This window comes from Topomyia yanbarensis, chromosome 2, assembly GCF_030247195.1.
Source record: "Topomyia yanbarensis strain Yona2022 chromosome 2, ASM3024719v1, whole genome shotgun sequence".
Lineage (NCBI taxonomy): Eukaryota > Metazoa > Arthropoda > Insecta > Diptera > Culicidae > Topomyia > Topomyia yanbarensis.
Window position 1 is genome coordinate 370,622,032 of NC_080671.1, and position 13,562 is coordinate 370,635,593.

At 36.7% G+C, this 13,562-nt stretch overlaps 1 protein-coding gene across 1 annotated transcript in view; it reads left to right on the forward strand.

The window, feature by feature from the left end:
* Positions 1–13,562, forward strand: part of LOC131680751 (uncharacterized) — a 41,547-nt gene that overhangs the window by 7,057 nt on the left and 20,928 nt on the right. The window contains exons 6-7 of the mRNA XM_058961460.1: positions 4,784–4,999; positions 12,170–12,364. Coding sequence (XP_058817443.1) covers positions 4,784–4,999; positions 12,170–12,364 — 411 coding nt within the window. The remainder of the gene's footprint in view (positions 1–4,783; positions 5,000–12,169; positions 12,365–13,562) is intronic.

A 13,562-nucleotide genomic window follows, 5' to 3' on the forward strand; every position in this document is an offset into this window, starting at 1 on the left:
TTTAGCTCAGTTCACTTCACATTGCATTAAAAACATAGAAAATGGTGCGCAGGTGGACTCCGTAAATACTGATCTAAAAGCGGCTTTTGATTGTGTTGATCATTCTCTGTTGTTGGCAAAAATTAAGCGGCTAGAAACATCGCTTAGGGATCATCCATAAATGACGTAGCATTTTTTGAGTGAATTTTAACACCCCCCTCCCCCATCGTAGCATTTCGTCACAAACCCCTAAATACCCCCTTGTAATTACGTAGCATGACGGTAAACCTCCCCCCCCCCCCTTGGAGCCGTAAAAAATTTAAAAAAATAAAAAAAACTATGTTAGTTAGATGAAACGGGTAAAGCTACGTAGCATGACATGACCCCCTACCCCCTATCGTCACACATCATCACAAAATGCAAAACTCCCCCCTCCCCCATATAATGCTGCGTCATTTATGGATGATCCCTGAATTTCATCGAATGGCTTGAATCGTACCTCAAAAACCGTTCCCTTTCTGTGAAATTAGGAAACAATGAGTCATATACCTTCACCAATTTTTCGGGAGTGCCGCAAGGAAGCAATCTTGGGCCTTTGTTGTTTACCTTGTTCTTCAATGATGTTTGCTTTGTTATACCTGCTGGATGCTAACCTGTCTACGCTGACGACCTCAAACTGTTTCTCATTATACGATCAACAACCGACTGTGTTGAGCTGCAGAGACAACTAGATGCCTTCTGCAACTGGTGTACTAGGAATTCATTGACTATCAGTGTCTCTAAATGCTCTATGATTTCCTTCACCCGCAAAAGAAACCCGATCTTATGGAACTACATCATCAATGGGGAATCACTCAAAAGAGTGTCAGTTGTCAGAATTCTTGGTATTCGGCTGGATTCTCAACTCTCTTTTAGAGGTCACTATTCCCACATTATAGCACAGGCAAACAGAAACCTTGGTTTCATTGTGCGAATTGCTAAAGAATTTATTTATCCATACTGTATTCGAGCGTTGTACTTTTCGCTTGTCCGTTCTGTTCTAGAAACTAATTGTATCATCTGGTACCCATTGGATCTGCAACCGTACGTTGATCGTTGTCGTTTGTTGAATATGGATACCCTAGCCAAAAGACGAGATATACCCAGAGCCGTTTTTGTTAGAAATCTTTTAATTGGTCAAATCGATGCTCCTTGTATTCTCTCACAGATCAATGTAAATGTACCCCCTAGAAGTCTAAGATCATTGACTTTTTTGAGACTTGACTTTCAGCGAACTGAATATGGACAGAACGAACCTATAAGGGCATTGTGTGATATATTTAATAGATTTTTTGATTATTTCGACTTTTGTGAATCTAGTAATGCTTTTAAAAATAGACTTAAACGACTCACTTAGACTATAAGATGTGATTTGTAATGATGTTAAGCAGAAACTAACATGTACTGATGTGTAATTTAAGGCTGTGTAATTGATGTGATTTGTAATGATATTAAGTAGAAACTAAAATATACTGATGTGTAATTTAAGACTGTGTAATTGATGTGTAATTTAAGGTTAATGTACTTTGTCACAATAATTTTATAAAGCACTGTCTGTACTATCGCAAAAGAAGGCTGGGTTTTTACGCGCATTTGACGATAGTTCCTCGAATGGGCTTTTCCCGCCCAAAAAAATTCATGGAGACCATCTTACGTCAGATGAAAAATAAAGTAAATAAATAAATAAATAAATAAATAAATAAATAAATAAATAAATAAATAAATAATTAAATAAATAAATAAATAAATAAATAAATAAATAAATAAATAAATAAATAAATAAATAAATAAATAAATAAATAAATAAATAAATAAATAAATAAATAAATTTAACGGTAACTTGGGCACGATCGTCGGTATGTTGCACCAAACATACTCGTACATTACCACGATCTCTCGACTGCCACGAAATATTGATTAGTTTCCAAAATTTATGTGTTTTATCTTCTGTTATTATTTAATTGGAAAACATATGCAAACATTTTTATTGTGAGATTTTTGATCATACTAGAAAGTAAAACGCATAATGAATTTGTAGATGCGGTCAGATACTAGAATGTATCGAAGTAACTTATTCCAACGCCAGCATGGTTTATGCAAAATTAATGCGATAGGAAAGTCATTTCATCAAACCTTTGACTCTATGATATTCAGAAGGAAGATGAATTTTCCTAGAATATGCAACTAATGGCGTTTTTTTCTATTTTTTCTTCCATAGTAAAAGTTATGGTGAATATTCAAAGATTACATGTTAAGACAACATTCTTTATCATAAAATGCGAACATTTCCAAATTTTCAAGTATATTTTAAATCTAATGTTTATTTTCGTTGTATATTGATGTAACGTGCATGAATTTGGGAATTAACTTGTAATGAATATGTTCTAAATTCAATTATGAGTTAGGAGTGTCATATGAGTTTGAAAGCTGAAAAGACTTCATTTGTAATCAGATCTTGACATCCGAAGAATACTTAGAGGTCTTCAAACACCAAACTTTTTCGTAGACTTTTAATTCAACTACTTCGGACAAAAGAAAAAGAAATATTTTTTTAGTTTTGGCCAGCTTTGCATCACTGTGGGATGGTTCATGTCTATATGATCTAGACAAAATTCCAGAAGTCTTTGAACGTATCAACCGTGCCTAGGCAAATCATGTTTTCAATCAACCTGAGATGATCGTATAAATCAATTTAATTATGCACAATAAACAAGCATTATTTCGATCGTTACGAAGCTATTTCCCTAGCAAGTAAAGAAGAACAATGACAAACCATTTTCCTGCGTGCCATCGCTCATTATATCGCTCGTAGTGCGACGGCTTCACTAAATTGCCGTAATCATTCCAAATAAAATTGTACTTTACGGATACTACTTATTTCTCTGTTTCAATAGATTAATCATATCCAGGTGACTCTTAGATTGCGATATAAAGTTTTATATTTGGTTAGACCATAAAGAAAATATAAACTAGAGACTCCATTGTATTGATTTTCAAACGAATTTTCAGTCTGTCTTGTGACAAATGGGTGTACCCTGCTCTTTTCACAAGGCCATAATAGGTATTGATAGAGTCGCACGGTACGTTGTTTCTAGTACATCCGAACGCCACCATACCTGAAGAATCGTGCTGATTCAGTGTAATGGGTTGTTCGTTACAGTGGGGTATCTAGTTATTATTTTCTTTATGGTTATACGCAGTATTATATGTAGATAATGACCTGATAATAACTTACAGTTCCATTTCATTTCTTGCTACTACTCAGTGAGGATTGTTCAATCTCCGTAAAATTTTATGTACCGTGAAAGGGGGTATCACCTTGATCATATGAGTAACTGTAGAAAAAGGTAATCTGACTCTGACAAAATTATCGAAACAAAAAAAAACTATGTCGCTTCTAAACATTTCCATATCAACTATTGAATAGGGCCAATCACATTTGTAAACAAACTTTTGTTTTCCTGATTTCTCTTCATTTGTTATAATTTCAACCCAGACAACATTTGAAATTGATTTTACTAAGGGTAAAAATGGGGGCCGTGTAAGGGGTGCGTATTTTTCAAGAAATTAAACTGGGCAGCGGAATTATGAGCGAAGCAAGTTTGTTTACACAAATGTCTTTAGCCCCGTTGAAGAATTACTATTATTTTTTTATGAACATACTTTTTGATCAATCAAATAATGAATATCCAAATCAAATCATATAATGCACAGGGATCTATAGGATTGTGCATATTCAGTTTGTTTATTTGCTGTCGCCCGTGCAGTTTGATGTGAGAATATTTATTGCGAATTTTACCCCCAAATAGACTCACAGCAAAATAAGAGATCATCCATAAATGACGTAGCATTATAAGGGGGAGGGTGGAGTATTTTACTTTGTGATGATGTGTGACGACAGGGGGGTAGGGGGTCATGTCATGCTACGTAGCTATTTTAAAGGGGAATGACTAACATCGTTTTTTATTTTTTTTTTATTTTACGCAGACAAGGGGGGGGGGGTAGAACTACCGTCATACTACGTAATTACCAGGGGAGGCATTTAGAGGTTTGTGACGAAATGCTACGATGGGGGAGGGGGGTGTTAAAAATCACTCAAAAAATGCTACGTCATTTATGGATCGTCCCTAATTTTGTCACACGAAAATATGTTCACACCACATCTATCATAGATTGGTTGATGCAGCGACTAACAAAAACAACATTGAATGCTCTCTCTAGGATTGTGCATAAGATGATTGGTTTATTTATTCGCTGTCCCCCGTGCAGTGAGTGAGAATATTTATTTTGCTGCTTTAAAAATGTGCTCGAAAGTCTATCTACATACGAAACTGGTAATATTTCGATAATTACGCTGAAAAAATTCGGTGAAAGTACATAGTATTTTACCAGGCAAAAATTTTTTTGTTTTGCAAAAGGTACGCAATTTGCACACCTTTTCGAACGTTCTCTTTCCGATCCAACGATTCGGTCGCTCAAAGTTACCCTGAGAGTGCATTGAAAATTCGCAATACAACTAATTAAAGAAGTGGGTAAGCGATCGCAGACTAGCACGTATTAGTTGTTATAGCAAAGATAATCCACTAGTAGTTTTTGGAGAGAACACACGCGCGGTTCCGATCACTACATTAAGTTGTATTCCGAAATACATCCTTGCGCAGAAATGTTCTTATGCTGGCTACAAAGCTGTACCACTGACTGCTACTTCCGGTCGTCGCATGTCTCATATTTCGCTGGCGCAATCGTCGTTTCGATCGTGTCTCAGCCAATCTAGAAGGACCGAAGCAATACCCATTCATCGGCTGTGGTAATTTATTCATCGGCAAGAGCAACGAAGAACAATTCGCCATCCTAAATGACATCACCAAAACGTATCCTTCACCGTGCCGAGCCTGGTTGGGTCATCAGTTTCTGGTGTTCATCGACAACCCGGAAGACTTACAGGCAACGAAGGAACTGAATACATCAAAACTGTCCAAGTGTTAGTTAGTTTGCATTGCAGATGATTAATGATGACAACTTTTTTACTTCCAGAATATGTGAGCTAATGAATCAGCGATTGTACAAAGTCTGGTTGTATCCAGATTTTATATACGAAAGAACCAAATACTTTCAAATCGAGATGGAAAATAACGCCAAGGCTTACAAGATGTCAAGACCAGTTTTTAAACTTAAGCAAGAAGAAAGAAGTAAATCGAAAAGTTTCGAGCAGTTGTTAAGGATCATAAAAAAAACCTCAGATATATATTGATCAAATCCTGTGACTAGCAGAAGAGACTGATATTTTTGATGATGTTGCCATTCAGAATCCGCACTGATCCTCTCAAACGTGATGCTGATGCTGGCCATCCACGAAGACATTCAACAAAAAGTCTACAACGAAATCGTGAACGTCATCGGATCAAGTGATCCATCTCGACCCGTACAAAACGAACACCTTACCCATTTGAACTATACCGAGCTGGTCATCACAGAAACAATGCGTCTTTTTCCGGTTTGACCCGTAATTGGTAGAACCTGCACCGCACCTACCAAGATATTTAATTAAATGTTCTTGAAATGTTCGTTTCGAGTTAATTCATTAATTGATATTTGCAGCCAAACTACGCACCCTGAATGTACCACTGTCGCTTTAGGAATATTCAATGTCCACCGCAATTCTATGTACTGGGGCTCACAAGTGGAAACATTTGATCCGGAAAATTTTCTTCCGGAACGAGCAACGCCACGTCCTTCGTACGCTTTCATACCATTTACAGTAGGCCTCGGAGCTGCATCGGCTACAAGTATGCGCTCATGTCTATGAAGGTCGTTATGTGCCATCTGTTGCGGACATACCGCTTCCGGTCCCCACTGAAAATGGAAGAACTACACTTGAGCATGAGCGTCAGTCTTAAAATTGCGAACAAACAGTTTGTGAAAAGACAATGAATATTGAATGGCTGACAGAGATTGTAGTTTGTAGAAGACAATAGTTTCTTCCACAGGGGTTGACGGTTAAATGTAAAGGAATACTAGTCGAAGTGATTGAATAAAAGGTGCATACACCATTTATTTTTAAATAACTTGGTACGGCAATAAAGAAAACATTGAATGAACTTTTAAAGTGACCTAGTATAAGTTGTAAGTCTAGTCAAATGCAACACAAAATGTCATTTGACCAATTCAATATATCCCCAAAATCTGAATTTATAGAAAGAAAAAACATTTTCTGGGCCCTTCGGCAATTTATAAATTAAACTTTACCGCCTGAGAAAATTCTCATGGGCCGCATACACTGGAAAAACCTTGAGCTGATGATGGCTTCATTTCACATCACATCACATCGACGAACTGAATCGAATGGGATATAACACACGGCCCTACGGGCCTCGGTTGGAAAATCGATTTTTGGAGTGATTGCATAGCGTTTCTTTATATGAAAAAGGGGTGCAGTGGGGGTGGAATTGAACCATGACCATGGGGGTATTATTGGTTTTTCATTTGCTCAAGCGGTCAGTAACTACATTACCTAATGGCTAAAGTGAACATAAAACAATGCACACAAGTCACCACTTGTTGCTGAACACCCAATATACTAAATTAGAAATGTAATGCAAACAAAACAATATGATTAAATAGAAAATAATATATAAAAAATGCACACAAGATGCTAAAAGCACACATTAGAATCAGAATGTTTTTTTTATATTACACTGGAACTTCCCTTTACGAACCAAACCGGCGGCACTTAAATTGCATTAGTTCGTAAAAAAAATCGTTATTTGGAAAGTTCGTTTTATATTCCTATTAAAATTCGTTGGTTTAGCAATATTCTCGTTAACCGTAACAATATGCGTATTTTTGAAGCGGACTTGACAATTAAATGACGAAAATAGACCGAGATATTTGAAACCATTTAGAAATCCAAGATGGTGACTTCTGATTGAGCAATATACTTGATAATGCTAATAATGGGTATTTTTGAAATGGGCTATTTCTAGCTATATGTAATCATGAGAGATTGATTGTAATATGTTAAATTTTGGCAGTACAGGATGTTTATGGCGCATTACTTCATTTTAATAAGTCGTGTCGTATATTTTTCAAATAGTCCAAATCTTGAGCAGTTTCTCTATAGTCCTACTTAATATCATTTACCATAATTGAGTTTGCAGTGGCCTGTTAAAGCCATGGTGAACATGCCACAGTGGTGTTTCGTAAAACGTGGGAGATTTTTCGAAATCACATGGCACGGTTATTCTAGAAACGCTTTTGCTTAGCGACACATCTGTAGATTTCTCCAATAATTGCGGTGTTCGGACGAAGCCCAGAACCGGATTTTTTATTTTATCCAACTTGTCGAAATTGTTAGGGCGGGCTCAGGGCCAACGAAGTTTACCCCTGCCCTAGCCAATTTGTCAGCCCAATCAACCGGGTACCCAAACAAGGTAGATAGTGCTGTATTGATTTTGTAGGCTATTTTAGGCAAATTTAAGACTAAGAGAAACGAAATCAATGAAATTGAAAGATGGATAGGTATTCTAGAGCGAATACGTTATAAACTTTGAACGGAAAACTAGAACTAGGCGGGGTCATAGACATGGTCAAAAGCAAATTGGGCTAGACTATCAACTGTTACTTAGGCCAAAATAGTAATTCATTTCTATTGCAAAAAATCGATAAGAAATGGGTGGTCCGAATTGAAACAGGATTGGCGTAATTCGGATCTTTCATGTACTTTTGCGCAGGGCCGTTTATACACAATACGGTAAAAGATCGGAAAAAGTCGCCTTAGAAAAAAAATGTGCGCAATTGACCAGGCTTTTAGGAAAAAATATTTATTTGTGATTCGGTTCACACGTTTCAGTTCTATAGCTCATAAACCCTTACTAGGTCCGAATTGGCCCACTTCCCCTATGAATTTTAAAAATATGTCAAATGTTGTTAGGAAAACTTTTTATTGAAAGCTTCTCCATGATCCAAAGAACGAGTAACAGCGCTTTACCCTAGGCTTGTTAACCAGGGTAAAGTGTAAATACTCCTCTCCTATCCTAAAGAACCAAAGGAGTGACATTAACCGTCTTAGCCAAGTCACTTCCAACGACTTATCATACCACCTTTAAACTGAAACGGTCGGCCCAGTTGTCGTAATTTTTGTTGGAGCAAAATTCCAAAATCTCGACAAGTTTCATCGGAATGGATCAAACGGATGAATATGAGAAAGCTTCGGTATTTAAATAAAGACAAAAATGAAAATATTAGTTAGATTTTTTTACAATCTTTTAATTCATCTTAGTTTTGAACATTTTTGGCGCTTTTTGGTAAGAAATTTAATTTCGTGTACACCACTTACGATAGCAGTGAAGTATATAAACTTCGACTTGCTAATTGTGTTCTTTATGAAGAGATATAATTAGCATTCTTTTCTTTTGATTCTTTTTGTTAAAATAGCTAAAATTTTGCATGAAAATTGAACAGTCTCACTTATTTTGATAGCCATAAGCAAACTGAGGAAGAATGAATAAAAAACTATTTAATGCAGCTCTGCATTCAATTATAAATTCCATTCGACATTTTTTTCAAAATTATTTAATTTATGCGACTCTGTATTATAACCCTTCGAGGTGGCGAAAGCAGAAAAATCAAAAAATGGCATGATTACCACTGTTTTTCCTACGGGATAAAAGTTGCTAGTTGCTGACTTGTCCTCATATGGTTTGTGTGCAACATGGGTCATAATATTGCACCTGAAGGTCGAAAAGTTGATTCAAATTGTTGATATGTAAGCAAGAGGAACATGGCGGCCTTTCACACTGTGTTCTTTCGGCTTCAAAATACAGCTATTCCTGCAATGACAGGTCCTAATATCTTAAACCGGACAAAATTTGGTCCAAAATCAAGGAAAATACCATGTGGCGATATCAACTGGTTCTAGAGCTTACCGCTATAAAAGTGCCATTACTAAGTAAATACATTGCTGTAATTGCATGGGAATTCCATCACTACTCACCTTACGCGATCATTAAAATTAAAAGTGACATTACTGCTCAGTAATTATGTTACTAATGCCTTGTGTAAGAGTGCCCAATAGCTGAAATGAACTTACAACTATGCAAACACGTTATTTATAATTGTTATTTGTGGCGAACAACGTTATTCCATGCATGGGTTTTAAGGGGGCGCACAGAGGAGTAATTGGGGTCGAATCCTGGCCAAAACTATTTGCTGCTGCAATTGTTGTTATTATGCCTTGATATGAACTAAAAATAAACATTTAATAGTTTTTGGAACAATTTGGCATCTACCCACCTACCAGTGTAGAGACCATTTTTATATCCTTTCGAATACTAGTAATTTCTAGGTGATCTTTGTGAATACATTTGTTCTTCCAGTTGCATAGACAGTTGATCAGTGGGAAAGGGAGAAGAAAAGGGACGCCTGTGCATATTTCCATAGATATACATTTTAGCAAACATAGTATTTTGCCCTACAGCATTTCGGTGTACCTCAAATTAGTAAAAATTTCAATATTCTCAAATCGCTAGGGATTGGTGGATCGGACAAGATCGGAAGAGTTCAAATATTTTTTGCATAGTTGAAATCTTGTTTTGTAAAACTGCTTCAGCAACTTTGCCGGATCTAGCCGTATAATGTAACTTTTTTATCTTTCAAATTCAGAATAAAATGTTCAAAAAAGGTATTTCTTAAATTTGGTGCAATACACGGCAAGTCTACTATTTTCAGTTAGTTTTAAGCTGAAGTTAAACAAACGGTTGTGTTGAACTTCGTTTGCAATAATATAGTCTTATTTAATACAGTCATCATAACTAGAAAGCGATTTTGCTGAATATATAATGAAAATGATTAAAATATTCCTTAAAATATCACTATTGGGCATCCATGCAAAAATTGTTTAACAATTTTTGATATACTCCTAATTTTGCCACGTTATACGGTAGGTTCTTAGGTATGTAAAAACATATAACGAAACAAAAAAATCGAAAAAAAAAATTTTGGTTATTGGCCAAGAATTTGTTCTAGTTACTCCTCTGTGGGGCGTCTGGTTGTAAAGTGCTCAAATCGAAGGTTATTTTGTTTTACAAGGCAAGGCAAGGCGACAATGGATATTTTGTGTAATGTTAAGATTTATTTCTACATTTACTGTGCACGAAAAAAAATATATTCAGTCACACAGAGCCAGACATACGAGTGTTCCAAGAGTAGACGTCCAACCATTTCCACGTTGAGGATCGCCACGGCGAACACGACAACTCTTAATAATATTGTCTGACACATGAAATTCAATATGATTTGTAAAGCTAAGGCTTGTAGTTACTCGAAGAACCAAAAAAAAGTTCGAGTTTCGGGAAATGGCTTCATGAAAAACCGAAAAATCTCATACTTTCATGTAAAATTCGCTCACAATAATGGGCAGAAAAAATTGTATTCTGTGGTTCATCGACGGGATACACATTTTGTGCATTCTCATAAAAAGTTCTAGTCAATTCGTTGATTGGTTTTTGAGTTATCGCGTTCGCCAATTTGAAAACGCGGTTTCGAGAAAAACGCTATTAAAGGGTGTCCCACGTCATATTGTATTATGAACAAAAAACCCATTGGGTATTTTCTCTGGCAAATTTGTGTAGAAGTAGTTTAGAGTGTATTTTTTACACTGTATTTTTATCGCCGTCAGTTTTTCGAAAATAGTTGCGTGTGTCATTGCAAATATGTGCGAGGAATATGGCTGTTTAAAACAAAAGAAGTTCAGCGTGGCCAAAAAGCGGGAGACTATTCTAGAGGTTCAATACTAAATATTAAGCGGATAAAAATGAAGTCGATTTTTTGCCCACTACACCAGACGCCTCCTTAACATTACTAATTCAATGTTGTCTGTAACTTTGAAAAACTCACCGGTTCCGTTACGTTTACACAGTAACAGTATAGTTGCTATAATAATAGTTGGGTGGGAGCAAAAGTCGGAAAACTGGCAGCTTTTATTTCATAATTAAAACTCTAACATCCCATTCAAATGTTCATGCTCTGACTGAATGTTTTCAATCCCAACGTCGCGGGCAATTTCTTAAATGCACGTATAACTTTGTTTTTTTTTAAATTATACGAACATTTCAGGTTGGTTCATAGGAATATTAATTATTTTCGTTTCTGTATGCTTGATAACACAAAGAAAGAGTAAAATATTTATCATCGTAATGGCGATACTTTCTCCATATGAATCCAAAAAGAAAACGTAATGTGACGCCATCTTCGATTGATTCCGTTTAGTGCCGCTGCCAAACTATGAATATAGGTACTATAAGCAAGACGTGTCAAAATTAATTAAAAAGAAGAATGTATCATTTTGTGCATTAATAGCTGAGATACGGCAATGCATTTATTATTTAGATTTAATCGAACAATGCTATCGAAACATATTAAAAAACAAGCGTGAAGAAAGCCACTTCTCATTCTGATAGGAGTTACATGATTCTGGATTCTCATTGTTCATTTGCAGAACAATGCACGAAAGGGAGCCTCTGTCAGCTACCTACGCACTCATTAGATTAGAATGATTGAGATCAAGGCACGGAAAGTTCACTGATTGCTGCTTTCGAATTCTCACTATTCATTCCGGAGAATGTGGTAATTTGCATGCGATTGGCGGCTGCTGCAGGCAATCATTACATTTGCTACGAGTGACCCGGTTGCACAAGTTTGTTGACAGGAACTACGATGCTGTCCTCACGAGGACCGAGGGGCTTATTGCTCGTCGAATTGCATATTCATGCATTAATAAAAGGCTATTTCGATTTGAGAGGTACTAGATAGAGCTTTTGCATTCTCGAGGAAACAAAGAAGCAAAAAATATCAAAATACATCACCATGACGGGCTCCTAGTTAACCTATCATATGCGTTGGGGAACCCCTCGAAAAAGCAGTGAAATGTTCTCCACTCGGTATTCTATCGAGATATTCTAAGCCGCGGGAAAATTCAATCGTTCCGTGTGATGATAAATCACACATGGCACACGTCTATAAAATCATTTGAATTCGAGGCGCGCAACCGTCGAGACCTGGGGCGGTTCTCCAGTGTTAGATTGAATCGGTACATTGCAGCAATCGGTTAAGTTCAACTCAAGTGGGACTACAGCATTTCCCGCGCGTTACTAACTTCAATCTCACGCTTCCGGCAGCTTGGCCATGTGGAATATGGCGTTTGTGTACCTGAGCGCGGTGCTGATCGTACTCGCTGCGTACTACCGATGGTCCCGCCGGAAGATGCTGGCCGATGTGGCTAACATGAGCGGACCGCCGGCGTTGCCCCTGTTTGGACATCTGTACTTGCTGCTGAAGTACACATCAACAGGTGCTTACCATTTTAGTTCGAGATCGATTGATATAAACAGTGAGAAGAATGCGGCTTGCGACAATGAACAAAAGTGAATTTGTGAATCTTTCAGTTACGCACAGGTCTACCTGCATAACTTGGAAAAAAGGTCATGGTTATCTATCACGCGATAGTATGAAGCTATTACTGCTTACTGTTTGAAACATGTTTGTGATTTTTTACAATTTATCTTCAAAAGCAACATAACTGTTGCGAGCTGTCGGATATATTCTCACTAAAGTTCGCTAAAGTTAAAGTTGGCAGTGAAGTTGGATGCAAGTAAAATTGCAACGGTTTAGAAATGGACAATTGCGCGTTAAAGATTTTGTTTCGCACTCGGAGAGAAAAGTGAACGCCAACGTTGTGGGTGATTCGGCTGCATAAGTAACCGGTATATATCGACATAAGCATGAAGAAAGTTCACCAGAATAGCGATTTGATTGATACAGATTTCAGCTGTTGACTATTTTGCCGCCTCGCGGAATCACGTGTGATTACAGATTCCCAATTATATATTATTATGTGTACCGAATCCAAAAATTCTACTGTTTTTTTTTTCAGAAAAGAATCAAAACGATATTGTAACCTGGGCTTCCGGTGTGTTTTGGATTATTTTTTTAAGTGTATAACTTCTTTGAGCATTATTAGGGGTGTATGAGTAAACAATAGGACTTTTTGATTAGCACTTTTCATTTTTTTGCAAGCTTAAGATCTATATATGATACTCTGTTTTAATTGCCGCAAGGTTCTACTGTATCGATTTTGTTGGCTATTTTCGGTAAAGTTAAGACTAAGCGAAACGAAAGCAAAGAAATTGCGGATAGGTTTTCTAAAACGAATCAGTTATAAACTTAAAACGAAAAAATAGGACTAGACTGGCTCATATGGACCTGATCGAAAAGAAATGTGAAGAATCCTTCACCTTCTGATAGTGGGAGTTGAGTTTTCCACCCAAATTTACCGCATGGTCGTTGATAGAACATAACTCATCATCATGTTTTACCGCCAACACCGATCTGTTGTTCGCTTACATCGAGCGACCTCTCGCAGTTTTATTTAAATTTATTTATTTAGTTGGTTAAATAATCCATCTGACAGGAAATAGTCTTAATAAATGGGAATCTTAAAATTGATCAAATTATAAAATTGAGGCTTGTGATATTTTCTGTACAAACTT